Source organism: Macrobrachium nipponense, chromosome 7 (genome assembly GCF_015104395.2).
Source record: "Macrobrachium nipponense isolate FS-2020 chromosome 7, ASM1510439v2, whole genome shotgun sequence".
Lineage (NCBI taxonomy): Eukaryota > Metazoa > Arthropoda > Malacostraca > Decapoda > Palaemonidae > Macrobrachium > Macrobrachium nipponense.
The window spans coordinates 91,825,893-91,849,044 of record NC_061109.1 but is presented as its reverse complement, the minus strand read 5'-3'; the positions used below and the strand labels follow the sequence as shown (position 1 = coordinate 91,849,044).

At 35.9% G+C, this 23,152-nt stretch overlaps 1 protein-coding gene across 5 annotated transcripts in view; it reads left to right on the top strand.

Annotated features, from left to right (window-relative positions):
- The window catches only part of LOC135217245 (complexin-like), a 344,903-nt gene extending 332,146 nt beyond the window's left edge, over nucleotides 1-12,757 (top strand). For 4 of the 5 annotated variants that reach the window (XM_064252974.1, XM_064252972.1, XM_064252970.1 and 1 more), the window contains one exon: nucleotides 8,141-12,757. In XM_064252974.1, coding sequence (XP_064109044.1) covers nucleotides 8,141-8,160 — 20 coding nt within the window. In that variant the 3' untranslated portion in view covers nucleotides 8,161-12,757. The remainder of the gene's footprint in view (nucleotides 1-8,140) is intronic. The other variant, XM_064252973.1, reaches the window with a different exon arrangement.
- The last annotated feature ends 10,395 nt before the right edge of the window (nucleotides 12,758-23,152 follow it).

The following is a 23,152-nucleotide window of genomic DNA, read 5'->3' as shown; positions in this document are numbered from 1 at the left end:
GTTCTGTCGGTTTTTGTAAGAACAAAACAGCTAATTTTTTATTGTTTCACAGATACAGTGCTTTTCAGGTCCTGTAAGTGTGTTTCTTATATGAGTAAATTATATATAATCACAGATATTAGGCCACAAATACCAAAATACCAATATTCATTATATACTATATATATATATATAATATATATATATATTATATATATATATAGATATATATATATATATATATATAATGAATATCAAATCCACTCTTGATTGCTTCTACATTCACAGATATTTAGCCACAAATACCATTATTCATTAAAACTTGGAAATACCTTTCACCCAACTGGGATTATATTTGAATTGCTTCAGCCAGGATTAGACAGATGCACTTATGAAGTACAATTCACCTTGGGAGAAATTTATTCCAGAGGTCTGGTGAATTCGATATTAAGTGGCACTTGTAGCTTAATATTTGTTATATATTTGATATATACCATACACACACATAGTGTTTATTATATATATATATTGTATTGTATTTATTATTATATTATATTATATATATTGTATTGTATCTATATATACACATACACACACATAGTATTTATATATATATATATTGTATATTATATATATATATATATATATAGTATTGTATTGTATTATATTATATATTATATATATATATACACATATATATACATATATATACACACAAACACACACGTATATGTGCATATTTATTTATTGTAATACATATATAGATACACACACGCATATATATATATATACACACACCCACATGATATATATATATATAATATAATATATATATATATATATATATATATATATCTATATATATACACACACCCACAGTTATATATATATATATATATATATATGATATATATATATATATATTTATTATTTAATTTATTTATTTAGATATTATTATATATATATATATATTTGTGTGTAAATTATACACTTATATGTCTTTTAGAATGGTAAGGTGCCAGATGTGTGGAACCTTTCGACTCTCAGCAGACTTTTAGGGATGGGGTCTCTGCCCCCTGCCTTTGTGTTTGACCTACCAGTTGCTGGTACGACTTTATAGTTTGGTCAACTAGTGGGTGGCACGCTAGGGACTGAACGCCTTATCATTCTAGTGCAGGACTAGTACTCCACCACTGAGATTATGAATTATGAATACTTAACCCCCCTCTCCATAAGGTTGTAGCCATCCGGTTCTCGACAGGTCTTTCAGAACGAGGATACTATTCCGTGCCTTTCATACACATGCGCATAATAGATAGATAGATATATATATATATATATATATATATATATATATATATATATATATATATATATATATATATATATATATATACGGTTTGAATCCTCGGGAGGGTTAGTAGGAGGACAGGTACCACCCTTCGGGCTGAGAAATTAAACAGAGGGTCTAGCTACTTACTGGCCACGTGTCTTAGGCTTCAGGACTTGTAGCCCACTGGCTGTCGGCCTAAGGAACAAGAAATCAGCTCCTGCCCCTATGAGCCTTGCAGAGGCCCAGGAGACTTTAAAACATACATATATATATATATATATATATATATATATATATATATATATATATATATATATATATATATATATTAATTCCGTAGACGACCTCAATAACATTTAAGGTTCAGAAAAGATGATATCCTTTTCTGAGTCTCCTACATTAATTTGGATCGTCTATGGAAGTAAGAACTTTTTACACAGTGAATTTGTGTTTTCTGAAGTTATGTATATACGAGTATGTATGTATATATACATACTAAAAGGGAGTATGCAAGATAAAACTCTCAATGGCACATTTACCCCTCAAGTACTGATTGGAAGGGATGTACATATTCTTGTTTTAACTTCTTTGATCTTTGTGCCCCCCCATCCCAAAACTTTTGCCATTCCAACTACCCAGCAAGTCCTAGGCCTCCCTCTACGCCCTCCTCAGATTTGATAGGTGTACATCTTTTTCACCATACAATCCTTTTTATGTGTGTGTGTATCCTTAAATTGAGGCTCTCTTAAGATCCATTCTGACAAGACCTGTCATTCAGTAATCGTTCTGGAAATAAACATTTGTAATTAAAGTCATGGCTTATGATTTCTTTTGAGCATTGCTTGTGGGATTTGAGATGACTCTGGACACTGTCTTAGATTTTCATCACTGCACTTCAGTTGAAATATGACAATGAAAGAAAAAGGTCTGATCTCCTCCATTTAGCATTTTGTGATTATGCCTAGTTATCAAAAAGGTGCTGTGAATTACCTCCCTTTCAGGCTGGAGTTTTTGCCACATTGCCTGTGCTACTGTTTTTGTTGATGTACATTAATAAATCTCCCAGTTAATCAACATTTCCAAGATCACTGATTTTATGGAGCCTTTCAAGGAATCTTTTTTGAGTTATTCCTAAAATCTTATAGTTTATTATTGCTATGGTTGGTGATGAACAATAATAAAGTAAACCCCTCATGAAGGAAACATTTATGTAGTACAGGCCTCAGGAAATAGATAGTTTGTCTCTGAAAGACACACTTCCCAGGTTGAGCAATTGAAGAGTTCTGAGTTTGAACAGACCACTGGCAAGATGAATATTCGTAGACATTCGTACAACCGAACCTTGCAAAGGTCTTGGATGCAGCTTCCATAGCTTTCTTTGTTGTGAGATGTATGTTTAGAGTGAAGTGCTCAAGACTTCTTTCCAGCTGGTATAAGGTCCCAGATACTCTAAAGCTTACATCAGGCAAGATAGGCTGCGGAGTAATCATCACCACGGAGAATATCTGTTGTAAGCTTAATTCAAAACCTGAAGTTGGGATTCAGTTGAAAAAAAAATACATGATTTTGAATCCAACACCTAGGTGGTTTAAGAAGGGAAAGGTGATAAAAAAAACCTTGACATTCATGAATTTCAAGTATGCTGGTAATTATAGTTTCATTTTTGGTAGAAACAGAGGAGCTTATAGTTAATCACAATACGCTGGTTTGATTAGCAAAACAAAAAGACCCCCGAGATAAGGGTTATATATATCTCATTGTAGCTTGTCAAAAGAAAATGAGGGTATCAGAGTTTTCTTGGGGAATGACAATAATCTCTGCTTCCCTGATGTAGGCAATGTTGGTGACACCTGATATTGTGATATACTTAGTAATTATCCAGTTGTTTAGAATGCCTGTATTTTTGTAAAATTATTAAGCAGAATCTTTACTTCTACTAGATTTAGGGAGAGCACCTCAAAAACTTTGGGAAAATTTGATACCCCTGACTTTTGCCATGAGATTGATCAATGTCAAGGAAATATAAGGAAAAAGGAGGAGAGATCAGTAAAATTCCAAGAATTGTAAGTTGGAATGAACACAGCTAACAAAACAGGAAAACAGCTGAACTGCAAACCGAGGCGTACGGTATCAGAAACCAGTATTCCTTGTAGGGATGACGTAGAACACAGCCTAAAAACCCGTGGAAAAACAACAACTTCGGGCAAATGTTTAGTTACAAAGAAAACTACATACACTTAATCACGAAAGAGTGAAAATTAATCTAGAATAGTCTTGTGATTGAGAAATGTAAATGCTAAAAAATTTTCGGGATCTTTCAGGCCCGCCTATATGTCATTTCTAACAATAACTGGTATACACTCCAAGAAGTTTTGTGGATTTTGTTTATTCAAAATTTCAATGTTTTGTGAGACAAGAGCAAGGGGACTAAGCGAGGTCAACTAGGGATGTGTCAGGAAGGAGACTCCCGAAATGCTGGACATAAAGATAGAATTCAACTGAATGTTGGGTTTTTCATTATATATCTTAGCTTAACCAGACCACTGAGCTGATTAACAGCTCTCCCAGGGCTGGCCCGAAGGATTAGATATTTTTACGTGGCTAGGAACCAATTGGTCACCTAGCAACGGGCCCTATAGCTTATTTTGGGATCCGAACCACACTATGTCGAGAAATGAACTTCTATCACCAGAAATCAATTTCTCTGATTCCCCGTTGGCCGAGCCAGGAATCGAACCTCGGACCGCCGAATTGGCAGCCCAGCTCGAAAACCACTGAATGTTGGATGAAGCCTATATAACAAATAAGAGGCACCAATGGTCGACACCAAGAACAAGAGTCGGCAGAGAGAAATTCCTAAGTAGTTTATCCAGGTAAGGTTGAAATTCTAATAAAAATAATTGACCTGATTCCTCGGCGACAAGGGATGGCCAAATTGGAGACATTCTGAATTCTACAAACCTCATAGAAAAGATGAGTAACAAGCCAAGCCCTCAAAGATGGAAATATAAATTTGTAACATAAAAGGTGCAAGAAGAAAAGCCAAACACAACCGAGATTTAAAAAGGGAGCATAAAAAAGGAGATCGGAGTTTCATGACAAATGTTTACGCTGATGGTGATAAAGAACTGGAGTTTGACCAGTTCAGACAAGTTAGAAAGGATCTCGTCAGGTATGAACGACAGCCACTGTTTAATTAATTTTGTCATTATGCAAGAGAAAGGAGAGGGAGGTCTAATGTTCATGTGTTAGTTTAATTTCAGGGTAGAAAAATAAATGATACTCACTTCTGCCGCCTGCCCAAAAAATGCTCGTAAGTTAGTTATTTGGTGTCATTTTACATCCAATTATATAGATAGTTTATATTTTCCTCTCGTACAGTTTTACACACTCAAATTTGCTGTCTAGATTGACCGTGGAGCCCTATATTTACCATATGCTGAAGACAACCAACTGCCCTGCATTAAAAGATTTGACTTTTGATCGAAAAACCCCCTAAATCAGATCCAGAATTCCATTAAGCCCAAGTATTGTAAGCTACAATTGATTCTGTTAAAGTCCATTCCTGGAGAGACTGAGTCAATCCAGAGAACCTTTTTACGCTGACAGTCCTACTATATTACTCAACGTTCCTCACTCGTTCCTCACTCACAGCCTCTGTTGTAGTCTCCATGTGAAATTTCTCTATTCAGCGCGTGTAGCACTTCCTTTATAAACGCTGAGGTTTTTTAAGTGTCCAAACTCTGCGTGTTTTTTGAAAGACCTTTTCGTTGTTTTGTTTTTATTCTTTTTGTGTTTTTATGTGTGTAGGTGTGTTTTACTGGTCTCTTCCCTTCATTTTTGTGTTACTGATGTTTCTGCCTCAGACTTCATTGGGCACAGATGTTTCATCATCTCAATAACAATCCAGAATAATCAGAAGTCTACCTTTTTTAGAAACTGAACTTTTACCCTAAGCTTTTGTATTGTAACATTAGCATTAATAAAAAAAAATATGAATATGAATTTTATTGCTTTAAAGTTAAAAAAATTTGAAGTGACAGTTTTTCTACTTTGTTACCATTCTGTTTTTAAATAAGAATTCACCCTTTTACTTAGTAGATCTAGAATTGTTTTAGTTTTACTATAAAATTCTTAGCATAGCCAAGAGACCCAACCATGACAATGAGTAAAGACTGATAATTTCCCTTAAGCGATGGTTTACATCATTGTTGGTAAGTATCTGTTGGTGTTTTTACTAGGGCATGCAAAGGGAAGCTTCCCTCTCGATCCGGAATTCAAATGAAGATTGGTTCGTGATGTCAGCTCTGGGAGCCCTTCTGTTTTCCAACAAATAGAAATACTCATCATCATCTCTGTGAAAAAGGGACCCGTTTACTTTTTATCATTTAAGCGCAGTATTGTCGTACTTGTACGAACGACAAACTCATTCAGCGAGGAAGGATTAAAAACAAACAGTATGTCTGCTTTACTGAAAAGGACAAACGGTTTGGCAGGAAGAAAGGCGAAATCAAAATTTGAGGAGTTGACGCACTTCAAGAAGACAGGGTTATGAGTTAATTCCTCATTCTTACAAGAGAACGCCATGGTGCCATTGTGTTATAAATACATTGCTAGCTGCCCGTAATAATGTCGACAACGTTTTGCACGCTTCATTATAATTTAGAATTTATGGCGTACACTGTCACAACATTGAGGAATACTTTATTTCTTATCATGTACATATTATATATATATATATATATATATATATATATATAATATATATATATATATATATATATAATATATATATATGTAAGTTTGCGAAGTACCTATGTTCATATTGCTTCAGTCTAAAGGTAGTTTAGATTTTCTAATTTCCACTGATCATGTTTTCTTTGTTTGAAAATCCGAACACGTAATTAAATGATAGACGATCCTCGTGAAAACACAGTGTCTTCATAATAATGTCATGACCCTTAGGATTTATTTTATGTCATTGTTTTATCTGAAATTTCTATACGTTACACATCAATCATAGTTACGTAAATCATGTTCTCGGTCGTACCTCGTCATTTTTCGGGTTTTCGCCTTTTCTATGCGTCTTTTTACTTTGCGAAGTAACTTGAACTGTTTGATCCAGGATATCTTATTGTCTGTGTGTATGACTGATGTTATGACTTATTTAGCTGTTGCTAAAAACACAGAAAGACCCTGATGAAATGTAGCGAGACGTTCGGAGGGACGGTCGTCCCTGTAGATTGGCGCTTGCAGAAGTACATCGTTTTTACAAGTGTCTGGAGGTCTCTTGGTCCTTTAAGGAAAAACATTTAAACAGACAGCTAATGTTTAGAAAATCTGTACAGATTACTGTTAAAACACAGGTTAATTCCATCGCATTTCTAGATGCTCATTTTCATTCTCAAAGATGAATGTAGTTGCTGAATACCTTAACGAAAAGAGAGAAAGAACCCCTTTTGAGCCCGAAACTCCTAAGACTGCTCGTTGTCAATGTGGCCAGGCTCTCTTTCTCTGTCCCTTCCGTATCTGTGCTAACTTCTTCAACGCCGCAACTGCTCAATTCTGCTCAATGTTTCAAGTATCCGTCTCGCTTAGTTCTAGTAAATTTGTTGGTTATAGACTGACTCAAGATGTTTATAGCGCGGCATGTCATATAGCCTACAGGGGTGCTAGAACTATGCTGACGGAAATTTCCGATATTCCTTATTTTCACCGCTAATTGAGATCTAAGCTGAGGCGAACTTACTGTTGGATTTTATGTGGGCGATATGTATCAATCCCCTAGACTAGAAGAAAGTGGCTGTTATAGACTGTGATTCGCCCAAAATTAACGTGAATATTTGGAATATCGCACCTTGTGTACACCCACTATTATTGTATTGGCCTGAATGTTAGTTGGTTATAAACGCCCGTCTCCTCCTTGCAAACTCCACTAACACCCCCACCCCGACCTCGAGGCCCTACTCCTCTCTGTCACACCGCCCACTAACTAACTGATCCTTGATTTCTTCACTGTTAAACTGAGAGATGTGCAAATTGATGTGTTCGTTGTTCTGTCGTTCGTACGCGCATCACATGCCTACCAGTCTATGCTTTACGTGTGTGTATTTTTCTCAGTTTTTATTATGATAAAAATTTCCTTCCTCTCAAATATCTGTAATCACTGCTGATTAAAATATAACTAGAAATCTGTCGACTAAAAAGATCATAAAAGAGCATCCAGGATTTCCTCCTAAATGATTTCTTAAAGGATTATTTTCGTTCTGGAGACGTTTGCTGTACAGTTGATGTAGAGCATACTGCTAATCAATCATTTGATTCAAGTCACACCTTCCTAAAAGAAATATGTTGCTAACATGTGTTATTTTCTTTGTTATCTTCAGCACTTTTCATATTTTTATCGTCACCTCTGTTATATTCTTACTCTGTAGATCAGTTTGGGTGTTATTGTTCTTTGTTTGTTAGATATGAATTTTGCCATTTCCCTTTTTAAACAAAACACTTTTGATACCTAATTAGCATTGTTCCATATGTTATCCTAATTACTATGGTTTATATTTTAAGAGATTAATGACTAACGAAAAATAGGTAGTACTGTAGTTTCATGAACTTGCGAATTGTCTCTGCTATAACATGATCATCAGACTGCCATTAGAACAGATTTGCTTCCACAAACTAATTCAGTCAACCAAAATGAACAGAGCAATGAGCAGGAGCTCACAGACACACACAACACACACGCCCCCAGTTCATCTCACCCTAAGCCTTACCCACCCGCGCTCCTTCACGCCCACAAGAGTCTGACCCATTCTTATGCTTTTACAGGGAAGTGTATCCTCCAGTGAACCCCTTCCTCATTCGAGGGGGAGGACGAGAGAGAAAAAGAGAGAGAGAGAGAGAAAAGAGAGAGAAAACGCGATTGTGGAGGGCTGCCGCCGCTATGCAAATTACAAGGCCTAAATAATGTGTCACCGCTGTTTTAGAGGCGACCGATTATCACTTATCTCTTTCTCCTCTGGCCACCGGTACTGCTGACCTCTCCTCTAGGTTAACCGTGACCTGGATCCCTAAGACTGTTCAACTACGGTGACCTCAAATGACCACAGCTGCAAGAGCTGCAAAGTCTGGAAAACAGAAAATTGACTACTGATATCGTCGGTCCATCGGTCATCTTAATGTTCCAGATATTCAAGCTGATTCTGAGATTTACACCACCATATGTCTCTGTCTTCATTTATATATAGTATATATATATATATTATAAAATCAGGTAAACATTAAAAAACTTACAAGTTATTTCTTTATTTTCTCGCGGTAAAAAAAAATATAGGGAATCTTAACTGCGGAATGAGATATCAACTGAATGAAACCAATTACTGAAGGGGAATTCTCTGTGAAACCCGTTTAGTAATGAATAATTTAGTCTGACGTCAGTCAGTACTTTTTTTTATAAATCAAATATTGAACTAGATTAACCTATTTCCAGTGGTACAATTTAAATACAAGTGAATAGAACCAGGATATCTATGGAAAATGCCAGAGTTTTTTTTTCTCGTAAAGCATTTCTTTGGTGCTTTCTTAAATTGTTTTGTACCCATGTCAGTTTACAATTGTTACTTGTTACTCTATTTGTAAAAAACGCAAAAATTGTAGTTTTATGAAAATACCTTTTTATTAGAAAAATATGCTTATATAATTTATAATGTATAGATTAATATTATGTTAAATTCTAGTCAAGTGAACATAATCCATATGAAAGTAACGGACTTCAGGTAATAAATTTACATGCAACCTAACTTAAATAATACTAAAATTGTCTGAATTTTCTACGTCCTCCAACTGTCCGTAAATATAATCTCACTGTCTCATTTACCTGTAAGCTGTAATATCTTTTGTATCTTGGAGCTAAATCTACCACATTGAAATTGGACCCTCACGTTGACCTGTTTGAGGAGAGCCACTGCAAAGGTTAGATCCCTCATTGGGAGTGTTATCACCAAGAAGTCTTATGAGTGTACTGTTTGCCTCACATCCCCCTAGAGGGCAGGCCAGTCACTACCGGTCCCAGTTACTCAGTTCAAGTTGTTACCGATGTGTAACCCAACAAAATCGTCGATCATCGAATTCTCCGTTTGTCTAGCTTGTTTATTATCCGTGTGTTACTGAAGTTGAGGTTACTTTTTATGAAATTAAAATTACTATGTTAAGGTCAGGGCATTAAACTGCATGTAGAAGCAATTAGCCTTTGTCCGCTCACCCATGCTCGAAAACTAATTCTTTTTAGTAATTGGTCCAAAGCAGTCATCAATTTTGGTTTCCTTACTATTCAGCGTATATTTTGCCGTTTATTTTTCTCATCGTGTTCTAAGGGTATGATGATTTCTGTTTAAGTGCAATACATTTCTGTGATGGTGAATATGACTACACAATGTAACAGTTTTATTGGAACTGATTATTTTAAGCTAAAGTGATAACGTCACTTTGAGTCACAGCTAAGGATCCGGTTAATTGCCTATGAGTTATTAGATGACCTCAAACACGTTAGCATATATATGCCTTGATTGTTATCTTTTGGTATCTTTAAGATGAAAAAAATTGTACAAACGTTTAGAAATTGTAATAAAAAATCCTAAACTGCACATGTTATGTGTCGTCATTTTTACATTGTAGTAAGATGTATTGTATTGATTCATGTCTGTGAGAGATTGATTGAACCATTTTTATTTCTTTCCATATGTTAAGCCATGTTTTGAGACGATTTTTGTGCAATTCCTTCGTTAAAATCTTGTATATGTTGTGTATATATGAGGTGTAACCTTTGACATATAACTGGCTGAACCTTGTCTCGCTTGGCTGGACAGATCACTCCCAGAGCTTTGCTTCTCTTTTGCTGCGTTGAGAACCTCCGATCTCGTGATCATTTTGTATTTCATCCAAAGCCAGGGACTGATTTCCCTACATCTTTGCGACTATTAATTGTTATGAATTCGGAAACAACAGTGATCTGTGATGACAGCCTAGTTTTTGACCACTATACTAATACAATATCTTCTTGTTTTAACGTTGAACTTGACCAGTTTCTGTTGTGCCCCAAATTGCAAAGGAAGAGGAATGGCATACATGGAGAGCACTCTGCTGTCTCCGGTGATCAAATCATTGAAATCATATCACTATCGAAGGACCTATATTGCCACTGTTAACATGAAATATGACAGCTGTCATTTCCCACTGATGTTCGGTGGATAAGGACGATTCGGGAACTATAAAGCAATGAATACTTTCTCAAACTTTAAGAGTGGATTGGCAACAGGACTTATCCAGTTTTGTATGAAACCTGTTCTCTTAAGAATATGACGAGTAGCACTCGGCATTATCCAAATTCGAATGAGGGCTGGGTGTCACTGTACATATATGCGTACATACTACTATCCCCACGTCTCCAGGCATTTCGAACTTGAATAGTGCCACAGTGAATTAGTTCTAGTCTGCTAATGTAAATAAGGTAGGTTTAGAATCCCTCTTGAACCAACATTATGTTCAGAAGTATGGGTCGGATTACTGTGTAACAGGTGAAGTAGAAAGTAGGAGTCCGTGTGTTTTGAGGTAATCAATGGAGTGTTCCTCTTCAAACAAAAATCTGTCCGAGATGCACTATTTTCTAACTTCATTCATGCATACTCCGGGGAAATTTTGCACTCTGGACGAACTTGATGTTTCACAACTAATACTTTATATAAGAAGCAATGCAGTTTAGATGTATATATAGATTAGTATTTTGATGATGTTTCACAACTAACGAAGTCCAACCTTTTAGGCCTTTGCGTTCCCTCGCTGCGCGTTGACTGGACCTGCGTAGCGAGGGACGAACGCAAGCTACACATGGATATGTACTATAATAGAATTATTCACAAAACTTGCAATCCACAGTACAGTATTTCGATCAAAACGCCATCAAGATGGAAGAGGATAAGAGAAGTCGGGTGCTGGATGTTTCTTACATTCTATGCTACTACTCTCAATGTCTCACAAATGTATAGCACAAGCAAAGTTACTGATGAATCGTTCAGTTAAATGAATACGCGCTGATATTTGGCGACAGTTGCTCTACCTGCAGCAGACACATTTTCCTTCTCTGCCCGACACATTTCATTGTACTTGAGGTGGTCCTTTGGAATGATATGAGAGTAGTGATTTAAATCAAGACTGACAACCCATCCCGCAAAATTGGAATCATCATCTATAGTAGCTACACCGAATCCTCAGCATCACTTCTTAACGCTATCACATGAAGCATCATATCAGATAATCGTGAACTGTGATCTCCTCCTGCAAATTCTCTAAATGTACTTTATCGAGCAGTGCTTTTCCTCAGTAGATCGTGGTCCCTAGACGAATAAATAGATTAAATATAAACCACTCTTAAAAAGTATTAACATTGCTAACTTTTATACGCAAACATTCCTATACGCTCCTTCTTATGACAATTCTCTGTTGAAGGATTCGTCTCATAGAAAAACGGAAGCTCTGGAGGAGTCTGTCCCGCGAAAGCGAGAAAATAAATTTGTAGACTTGGCTTACTGAGAATCATACCCCACCCCTTAATCCTGTTTTCTTGTTTTGTTTTCCTTTTCATCTAGACAAGTTGTTCTGACCCTTGTTGTTAACTAACGTTGTTGTTGATTTGATAGCCAGATAATACTAGTCAATACTTATTGTTAGTCACTGTAATCTGGTAGGAAATACAGACCCCAAACTGTCTTTGTATCAGTGAGCTCTTGGAGGGAGTAAACTTGTCAAAGGAATTAATACTGAAACTTTCTCTTAAACAATTGGCCTTCGTAATGTTTTTGAATGGAAATTAACTTCAGCTTTTCTGCCTAATGTTCAACCTGGTTGCTGTCTCAAAAGAAACTTTCTCCCAGAAAAGAGGCTAAATTGCTTCGTGAAATCCAGAACGCATCAAGCTGCCAGTACTAAAGAAATCATTCTTGAAGGTTACGATATATTTGGACCTTCCTGCAAGAGCCCGCTGATCTGTGTTCCCTTGGTCTTTGACAGGTCAGTCGAAAGACACAAGGCCCTCAGTTGTAAGAAATATTAAAGAAGTGCTGTTTTGATTGGCTGTTTCATGTCAGTTGAGTACAGGAATGGTATGTGTCCAGGACGGATATTCTTACCTGATTTATAAATATGTATTGTACATGTTTTGTGAACTGTTTTTGTCTTAGGATTGAGACGATGATACTACTTATGATAATTTTGGTAATAAAAGGAAATTCCTTCGATGTCAGTATGACATTACTTTTATGTGTAGAAATGTTTATTATGTATATTAAGTATTTATGCGGAATCATGAGAATTTCATTCAAACTGTTGTTGTTCATTATCAGATAGAAGTCCTCTGCTGTCAAAGTGATATGTATATTACCTTTAGATATATATATATATATATATATATATATATATATATATATCTTTAATATGTATGTATGCATATATATACATTATATTTCTTATATATATATATATAATATATATTGTATATATAGATAGATATATATTGTTATTATATAATTATATACAAAGAATATATAATATATATATTGTGTGAATATGCATATGAAATTTTGAATACAATATTGTGTCTGCTAATCAAAAATTGAACCTTCTGAAGACATTCAAAATCAAGGTAAAAAGTGGACTGCCCTAATTTCTTAAATGAAATGATTCTCTGAAATATTTTTATGGAATTTCATTTTGCCGCCAGTATGTCTCTGAACACTGTCTTTCTGCAAAACTAACAAAGGGAAGAAACAAAGCAAACAGCAAACAACCTTGACGCTATTTCTAACGATCCTTCTTAGCCAGCACTAGTCTTTCAATGCTTTGACTACACTCACCTGGTGACCAGATCTAGGTTTTCATATCTGTTAACATAAAAACGCATATAAACATCTAAAACGTGATTGTAGCCTACATATTCTACACGAACATGCAAGAGTAGTTGTAAAAGTAAAGCACACAACATATCATACACGTCACTTACACCCATTACGCAAACAGCCTGATTACGATGGGCAAAATATTTCCCAACCGATTGATATTTGTCGCCAAATTATTCCTGCGTCCGATTTTAGTAACAGATGAAGGTGCAAAGTGTCATGATTTTCCACTGCATAATAGATTTAGTTTCCATAACTTTTTTTTTTATCTTGTTCTTATCATGAAATTTTCATAAATTTGTTCCTTCATTGCCTGTCTACTGTGACATTTAATATAAAAAAACTTAGATGATATTTCATTTATTTTGTTTTTGAAAACAATCGGAAAATTCCAAAGGCTTATTGCCTTATCTTTGCGTTCGTTTTTGCTGAGTGTTTGCCCAGAGGAATCATTCGCCTCAGACTACATAGATCAAAGACTATGCACTGCTGTTTCTCCATATATGCTTATTATGGTCTCCTCCTCTAGTATGGTCCTATATCTCTAATTATCCTGTCAGTGTTGTTAGTGTGTATTGTGAACATGAGTACATCATTATATATTGAACCGTTATCATAAATCCTTATATAAGGTTTAGAAAAATTCATAGAAAATGTAAGTTTATAGAAAATAACTGTGAATCGGGAAGCGTAAGGGAATGTGTTATATGTTTGTTTTTAACGTGGAGCATAAAAACGCCTTGTTGTAAACTTTTTTTAGGAAATGTTTATTATACATATAATTATATCTCTCTCTCTTTGCAAATTTTCACCGAAGCTTTCCCCTTTCACTCATACGACTCAGAAATTGACAACAAATGCTAAAACATGAGTTGGTAGCTGTTGATATAGTGTGGTCTGTGGGTCTACAACAATGTGGTTTGTGAGAACTGCTTCCTGTGAGTTCATAACTCCTCCTCTTTGCATTCCTCCTTCTGGATCACTTCCCGCATTTGCAATGTCGGTCGAACATGATCTTATTGTGTCTTGTCTTTAATTACTCAAGAATTAGGTGTTCCATTCAACGGATGTTAGTTTATAATTATTGTTTCGTGTCATTATGGTCAGGGTGATTGTGGTGGATACATTCCATCCTCATTTCTATTACTGTATAAGGTTTCATTCATCCGGAGGTTGTTATACTAACTATATAGAATGCGTTTCTTTGACTTCCACGTAAGTGGTGAACGACACGAGAGCATCTGTCTCGGTGACGTTTCCATTTTATACTAAAAACACTCTCTTTTCAGCAGTATACTTTGTTCTAGATTTATAGGATTTAAAGGATATCCTTTGATGATACAGATTTCTTGACAGTTCAGCGAGCAGACTCATCATATCGTTTTCAAATGCTCCAGACTGGTATTATATAGTGCAGTGATTTCGTTTTCCTTCAATTAAGTAGTTGGTCAGTTCAAGGGGTAAACTAATCTTTTGTAAACATTGAAAATATCTTTTTATTACGTAGGTTCCCGCCCTATATATATATTTTGACACCAGTAAAGTGATCCCTTGATGATAAACTATATGTTTTGCAGTCTCATGATTATGTGTTGAAATTTTAATACTAAATATGCTGTTTCGTAACTTAATCGGAAAGTGTATTGAACTTTTTAGATATACAGAATGTTTGTAGCGTTAAATGACAGGTATATAAGTATGTCCATAGTGTTGCCTAAATATACCTTCAAACAACATATCCAAAGCAAGCCACCCTCACCCTGTTGCCTGTAAAAGTATTTTCACGCGCTTGAAAGAGAGAATATTATTCAATAATAAAAAATGCAGTAAATAAAGACTATGCCAAATATGATGAGAGTATTCTACTCATGAGTTTGAATCATTGTTACGGTAAAGCAGTCTCTTTTTAGGTATAGTTTTACCGATGTTATAAAACAAATACCTGTGATGTGAAAAGTTAGCTGGTGAATTTAAAACCCGATTTGTTTATTTTCAATGCTCGCAGAGGCCAGAGCATGACATTATCCTTGCCACTCCCTTTACAGTCACACTATTGTAATAAATAAGAAGTAAGCTTTGTCTCTTCTTTATCCTTTTGTACCGCCGCTTATCTACTGAAACTGCTAACAATGTCTCATCTTTCACCGAGGCTCATAGACGCAGTACGCTGGTGCAGCTAGACTTATGTTATGGTGCATCCTCTACAGTAAAACATGTAAACATTCTGGAATACTACGCCTGACTTTCAAGTTTCTAAAATTTTATTTTGCTCTTGAAAGCTAGTTCAATAAATAACTGGTCACAGATACTGAAGAAAATAAAATCTTTAGCATTTGGGCGTCAAAAAACTTTTTGACAGCAGTGCGTGACATCAAACATAATGGCCAGCCAATCAAGCTGCTGATAAGAGAGCACTCAGGTTACGAGATTAGTTTCGGTAAACTGCTAAGAGAGAACCCTATAGCCATAGGAAATGTATTGCCTTACGGCTTATAAGTCGGTGAACGTTCTTTATAAGTTATCAATTCTTACCCTGTCACACACGTTCGCAATACAACCAGAAATTAACACTCTTTACATCAGTTCATCTTTCAACTGGTGCTCGAGTAATTTCTTGGCCTAAAATTTAGTTCAACAAACAGGTGGAATCATGACGTCGCAGAAGAATAAATGAATAAGAAAATTATAAAAGCTATGTAGAGTAATATAGTGAACAAAATTTAAATACTCTTAAATTCCTTTTGTACTGGCACATTTCAATGAATGAATAAAAGAATGCCACTAGCATCATAACTCACGCCCTCCAAGGATTTTGGCAAGGGTGTAGCCGCCATCCCCACCGCGAGCTTCAAGCAGATATCGAACTCTTAAATCCCCATGACTAGGGCATTCGACCAGCAAATGCTTTACAGTCACGAGGACTAAGCAATACCCACAGTATGGGCAATGCCTACCCGTCATTGAAAACTTATGCGTTAAACGGGTATGGGCAATGCGAAGACGACAGAGGTCAGTTTCCCATTTTCTGGGCATAGAATTATGCTTCCAAGGAGATATGACACTTGTGATCTCTCTAATCTTATTCTGGTCTAAGGAGGCCCAATTTTGTTACCAAATATCACAGACACCGCCTGATATTCGGCCAGAAATCACTGTGCAATATTGGACATCTTTGAAGGACTTATGCTGTACCTGTTTTGCCAATTTATTAGCCTCTTCATTTCCAGGAACACCAACATGTGCTAGAACCCAGAAAATACCACTCTGATACCTCTGCGCTCAATGATGACAAGCCACTCTAGAATCTTTAAGACTAAAGGGTTGGTTGTACTAAATTGGTTGGATTAAAATGTACAAAAGCCTGTAAAACGCTTATTGCATCACTAAAAATTGAAACATTATCGTCTTCCATCGCAGATATTTTTCCACAGCAGTTAAAGTCCCATACAGCTCTGTTGTAAAATTTAATGCCTCTCAAGCAGTGATTTTCAACATTTTTTCATACCACGACCTTGAGTTACTCAATATGACCGATGATCACCTTTAAAATATCTTATTCAATAATATGTAGGGTTACCATCTTTTCGTCAACCAAAGACTACAAAATTAATCTATAGTCACCATGACGAGTCTCAAACCTCGCCACGCGTTTTTATTTATTCCTCCTTCCAAATCTATTAAGATATTTTTCCCCTGAATGGTTAAAGTATGTATGAAAACACGATTTTTTTGCTTTTCATTTCTGCTTCAAAATCTGTTAGGCCTTCTTAATCTGGTGGGTCCAAAGTTTATCTGCAAACAAGATTTTTCACTGAACATTGGAACATTGTTGGATGACTGGCTGCAAGTCCTGAAGATTCGGGGTCATTTTTCTGACCGACCGCTTTTCACACAAGGTCAACCTAAACCTTGCTTCTGGGACAAGTAGCAGAAAGTCCCCCAGAACAATGGGTGCTTTTCACGACCTTTCATCTAGGGACGAAAACTAGTATTGAACTGGATTTGAATCCATGTATGAATATAAAATCACTACTTCGAAGACATTCATGGACGCCCACCCATAGGGGCAAGGGAGCCACATGCCCACCCCATGAAATCCTGGAAAAAATTTAAATATACCTATATTACATTTATTACATTTAACTACATCACTATGTTTTCCTTCCATTTTACAATATATTCTTCCAGTTTAAGTAAATTAAAGGTATCATTATATATACTATATAATATTTGTTTACAGTGTATAACTGCGTTGTTCTTTCCAGAAATATTTGAATTCAGCTGAACAGTATATGGAACTATTGAAAAAAAGTGAATGTAACGTTGTATTTTTTCTTTATTGCATCTTGATTCACTTAAATCACTGGCATCGGAGTTCCACCGTACACATACACACACACACACACACACACACACACATATATATATATATATATATATATATATGTGTGTGTGTGTGTATATGTATATTATATATATATATATATATATATATATATATTATATATATATATATATATATATAGGATAGATAGATAGATAGATATTTCATATATAATTTGCCCTCTCTTGGAAAATATGCTGCGGGCGCCCATGAAGACATTCTGAATGTTCTAAGAAAATGGATCGAAACAGTTGTTTTACTCTATATCCGTAAGGTTGCTCTAATTTAGGATGGGCCTCATAATAGCCAAAGAAATTCTCTCTATGCACTGTTTGAGATGCTTGAGAGCCCAAAAGTCTCTGCAACCTACTCAAGTATCTGATGACAGAAGACTAACGATACAGTTCGAGCATCAACAAGCAGACTTGGAATAGGTGAAGTTTTGAGAGCACCTGTGGCTAGTCTAATGACAGTATGGTGCACAGAGTAAAATTCTTAAACAGCTAAGGGTGGTCGGATGATATATTTCACATTCATATAACAACTTAGATAGTATAAGGGCTCTGTACAATCTAAGAAGTGTTATGCAATCAGCTCCCCACGATGTGTGTGCTAGGACTTTAAAAGGTATTTAAAATTTGTAGTCATTGAGCTATCAGCATTTCAAGATGTGAAATCTTTGTCAACCTTCAGTCAAAAACTAAGCCTAAAAACCGGGTTTCTTCTACACATGGGATTCTTTGTCCTTTAAGATATACATTAGGGTCAGAATGTAGTCCTTGAATAAGGCACAACTTAAAGCCATTCAAATCTGCCCATTTGGTTATTCAGTCAATTGTCAACTGAAGTTTTCTTTCAATTGTGGACATTCTCACTCCAGAAAATGATATGGAAATATCCACAAAAATCGTATGAACATCATGACGAATAATTGCAGAGATGCCATTTACTGCCAAGACAAACAGTAAAGCTGAACAATCAACCTTGAGGGACTCCTTCTACTTAGCATTTTCTTTCAGACAGAGTATTACCTACTCTTACCTAAAAGTGGCTGTTATAAATGTACTCAGGAATAATGGCAACTCTCCTCTTAATCCGCATTCATAAATAACTTTAAGAATTCCACATCTCTAAGCAGTGTCATATCCCTTTTCAAGGTCAAAGAATACTGTCACGTAATGCTACTTGGATGCAAATGACACAAATAGATGACTCAAGACCGACTAGGACCTCTGTTTTTGAGGCAATTTTCGAAATCCATACAGTGCAGACGGTAAAATGCCCTTTTTTCCAAGATCCAGACAAGCCTTGCACTGACCATCTTTTCTATTATCTTGCACAGACAAAAAGTTAATGGAACTGGTTGTTAGCTTGTTGGTAAAAACTTATCCTTACCAGGCTTTATAATGCCTAAAATAACTACTAATTCCTTTCCAGTTGGGTAGCTAGTGTCACGCCATACCGTGTGTGTAATACTTAAAATAAAAAGCTTTGTGTTTATTGACACATGCCATATCGTAGCATAAGAAATGTCATCAGGGCCTGGGGGTGTATGATTACTAGAAGCTCGAGCTGTATCAAACTTCTTTTCATTTAAAGACATATTATATAACTCATCTTTATTTGCTGTAAAGTCAAAGGGTTTCTGTTCTTCTAGATTTCTATAATGAAAACCAGAAACAGCTTCTGACTTTTTGATACACTGGCAAAGTGCTCTGCCAGAGCATTATTAACCTCTACTGCACCAGTCATGAATTGACTATTCACTTTGAGAACTGGAGGTGGATTTGGTATGAATTTTTCTGCAATCTCCCAGACTTTTCCCCAAACAGCTGAAGGCAGCGTTCTGTTGTTAACTGAGGACACAAAGGATGACCAAGATTGACGTCTTGCTGCTTTTGTTGCACGGCAGAATTGTGCTCATGATTTCTTGTAGGTACATAATCATATTTTCTTCTGTACCATCCCTGCAGTGTCGAGTAAGAGCCTGTCTGGTATCCCTGTGCAGTACCTGGAGTTCTGATAGCAAAGGAACTGGTCGCCTTTCTGAAAAAAAAAGAAAAAAAAAATGTAGTTTTAGGGATGGAGTTTATTTATACCCGCTGTATGAAGAGTTCCATTTAGTAGGTCACTAGCATCATCTATTCTTTGAAATTCATCTGCATTCCCTTCAATTTCCTAAGTCTTGAATTTAGTCCAGTCAGCTTTGTCCAAGTTCCACCGTGGGGATTAAGGCATTAGTAAACTATTGCTAGTATCATTGGTGCTTGATCACTACTATGCCAATCATCCAATGTTCTCCAGTTCAGGTCCATAATGCAGTTAGAACTCACTATCTAAAGGTCATTATATGACAAGGTGTCTGTTTGTATTTGGAAATGAGCAGGTTCTCCTATGTTGACGATCCCCATGTTTTCATTTTCTATGAGTGAAGCAATAATATTACCCCTGGTATTAGCTCAAATATTACCTCATAATAGGTGCCCACCATTCGTGTCTCCAAGTAATAAGAATGGTTGAGGGAGTTGGTATATTACTGTGGTGATTTACACAGGCACCTAGGTACCTGCGAAGATAAATGAGGCTCCCACCATGGCTCCCCATTTTTTGGTCATAGGAGTCCTATAACAAACATATTCCCTAGGACAGGGAGTATTGCTGTCCACCTTGCTCTCTTGTAGACAAATAGTAATAGGAGAGTATTCATGGATGAGTAGTTTCAGCTCTTTCTATGTAGCCCTCAGACCTTGACAATTCCATTGTAAAATGATAGATATGAAAATTATTTATTTATTGGAAAAGACTTTGGAAGAGATCTTTTCATTAGCAGTTTTTGGGTAATATAAATTTTTTGATGTAATTTTGATCTTGATCTTGGGCTTCACACTAATCTTTCTTTTCTATTGTTCAGCGACCTGGCTAGAAGACCAATGAACATCAGCATTGACTTCGTGGATGTTTAAGTCCTTTGGCTCATTGTCAATTAGATATTTTGATTTTATGGTTTTGGGGAGAGAGTGATGAAGGTCTCTCTCTTTTACAGTAGGTTGGGGAGCTACCTAGTCTAGACGCCTTCGCCTTTATTGGTGTCTCAGGTAGCTCCTCAGAATGTTCGTCCTCTCTTAAGTTAGGCAGAGATAACTGCCCTAGAGAGGTGCATAGATTTGGGAAGATTGTAAAGAAGGCAGTGCATCATATCAGAAAGATAAAGATGACCTTATCCTTTAGCTAATAGCTTACTTTTCATAGACCTTTCAGAAAATATGAGGGAGTTTATCAAAGATATTTAGTGCCAAAGCAAAATTAAGCTTAAGCAAGACCATTCAAAGGCAAATTAGAACGAGAGAGGGAGCCGTTTCAAACGAGTCCTTCTGTTTATACAACTGTTAATTATCTACTGTTAGACCAGTCTTTGGAGAAGCTGTAGCAGCGTGAAAATAAGAAAACTGTATTGGAAAGGGTCAGCAATGCCGTCCTTCATGTATGCCATGGAAGTCATGAAAGTCGACAAATGAACTACAAAAAGTAGACAACCAAGTATACAGAACAATTCTGAAAGCACGAAGTTACACAGCAAGTTGCGCTTTAAGATCCGAAGTAGGGGCCGCTTCCCGCCACTCAAGGTATATGAAGAATAAATTATTCTATCTGAAACATATACTTGAGAGTGGTGAAGATAAGTAGGATCAATATGAAAATAAGAAAACCCCTTTGACTCCACAAATAAAAGAGTATCTGAAAGAATAAAACATAAACTTGAGTAAAGCTGGATCGCTTAACGGTATGCAGTTAAATGAAATAATAAATAATTGGGACAAAAAAGCATGGCAGAGAGAAATGAATGACAAGAAACCCTTAAAAATCTATAGAAAATATAAAGAAATCATAGGAGAAGAAATATGGTATGATAACACTGAAAAAACAATGCCGATCAGTAGGGCTAGACTAGACACACTAGAATTAAACGGTAGAAATGGGCTAAAAGGGAGAGATGCAAAATGCTTGTGCTGCGCAGAAAAAATGAAAACTTAGAACATTTCTTACTCGACTACCCAACATAAAGTGACATTAGAAATAGATACAGATTTGTGCTGCAACAATATAACAAAATAGTATAACAAAAATAAAAAGGCATTAATAGCTGATATACTTTTATTTAAAGATCTGCCGAAAGAAGAAATAGAAAATAGGGAAGAATTTATAAAAGCTCTATGGCATAACAGAGACAAAAACTTAGACAAGCACAAAGAAGGAATAAAGTGAACAGTGGTCCGTTTCAAAGGCAAATCCGGCCTACTACTACAAGTATGAAAAGTGGACGAGTATCTTAGTACCAGACATGACAGCTAAAAAAAGAGAAAACGATAGCATATTACGATTAGAATTAAAGAATAAGCAGGAAAACAAAGAGGAAGGAATTGTACATTAGTAAGAGAAAGTTGAGAGAAGGGAAAACTTTCAGTCGACCAGAATGCTCTAAAAAGGAAGCTCAGAGAACTGTAGATAGGAACAATATAATCTTTAGTAGTATAAATAAGTTAGAGGTGGGAGAATATAAAATCCCCAGAAATATAAATAATTTAGAGGTCGGGAATATAACATTTTTAGGAATGTAAATAATATAGAGTTAGGAAAAAACAGAGTCTCTAGTAATGTCAATACGTAACTTCGAAGTAGGCTGTGGAAAAAGGGAAATCAGTTTAGGGCAAGTAGGTGAAGGAAGTAATTTTAGTAACAATTATAGGCTACTATGTTTAGGAGAAAATAGTAGTTCGCAAGTAATAGATAAAAGGTTAGATAGTAGAAGCACTTTTAGAAATAAAGAAAATGAACAAATAGTGAGCAACACAGAAGATACATGTAGATTATGTGCATCACAGAAACGCACGTGAAACAGCAAAAATTGCTATTCCCAACCGGTATCAGAGTGGTAGACTCAATGAGAGATGAATATGACACCAAGGGAGGAGGTCTATTAATAATGTATAGATCCAAAAGAGAGATGCAGATGAAAACAAAATCAGAACACAAAGACCTTCTACTAGCAGGGGGCAATTATATATAGAGCAGCAAGATTTAACCTAATCTGAGTCTACATGTCAACTAGTGATAGAAAAAGAAATAAACAAATAATAAGTGCCTTACATGTAGCATTAGAGAACACCACAGACCTGCCTCTGATTGTCCTTGGGGATTTCAATGGGCATTTAGGCTTCACAGGGGCACAAAAACTTGAAAAAAATGAGAAAAAAAAAACGTTATGGACTTAACGGGAAAATATGACCTAACACTATTAAATGGAGATACCAGCTGCAAAGAGGAGATAATCTCAAGTAGAGGAGATCAAAACAGCACTGTAGACAGCCCTGACTAATCAAAATATGTAAGTATAACAACTACGAATGCATGGAGATAGATGAGGGAAAGTATATGATATATCAGACCACCACTTAAGAAAAGTCCAATTCAGAATCAATACAAAACTAAGAGCAACATTTAAAAATGAAATAA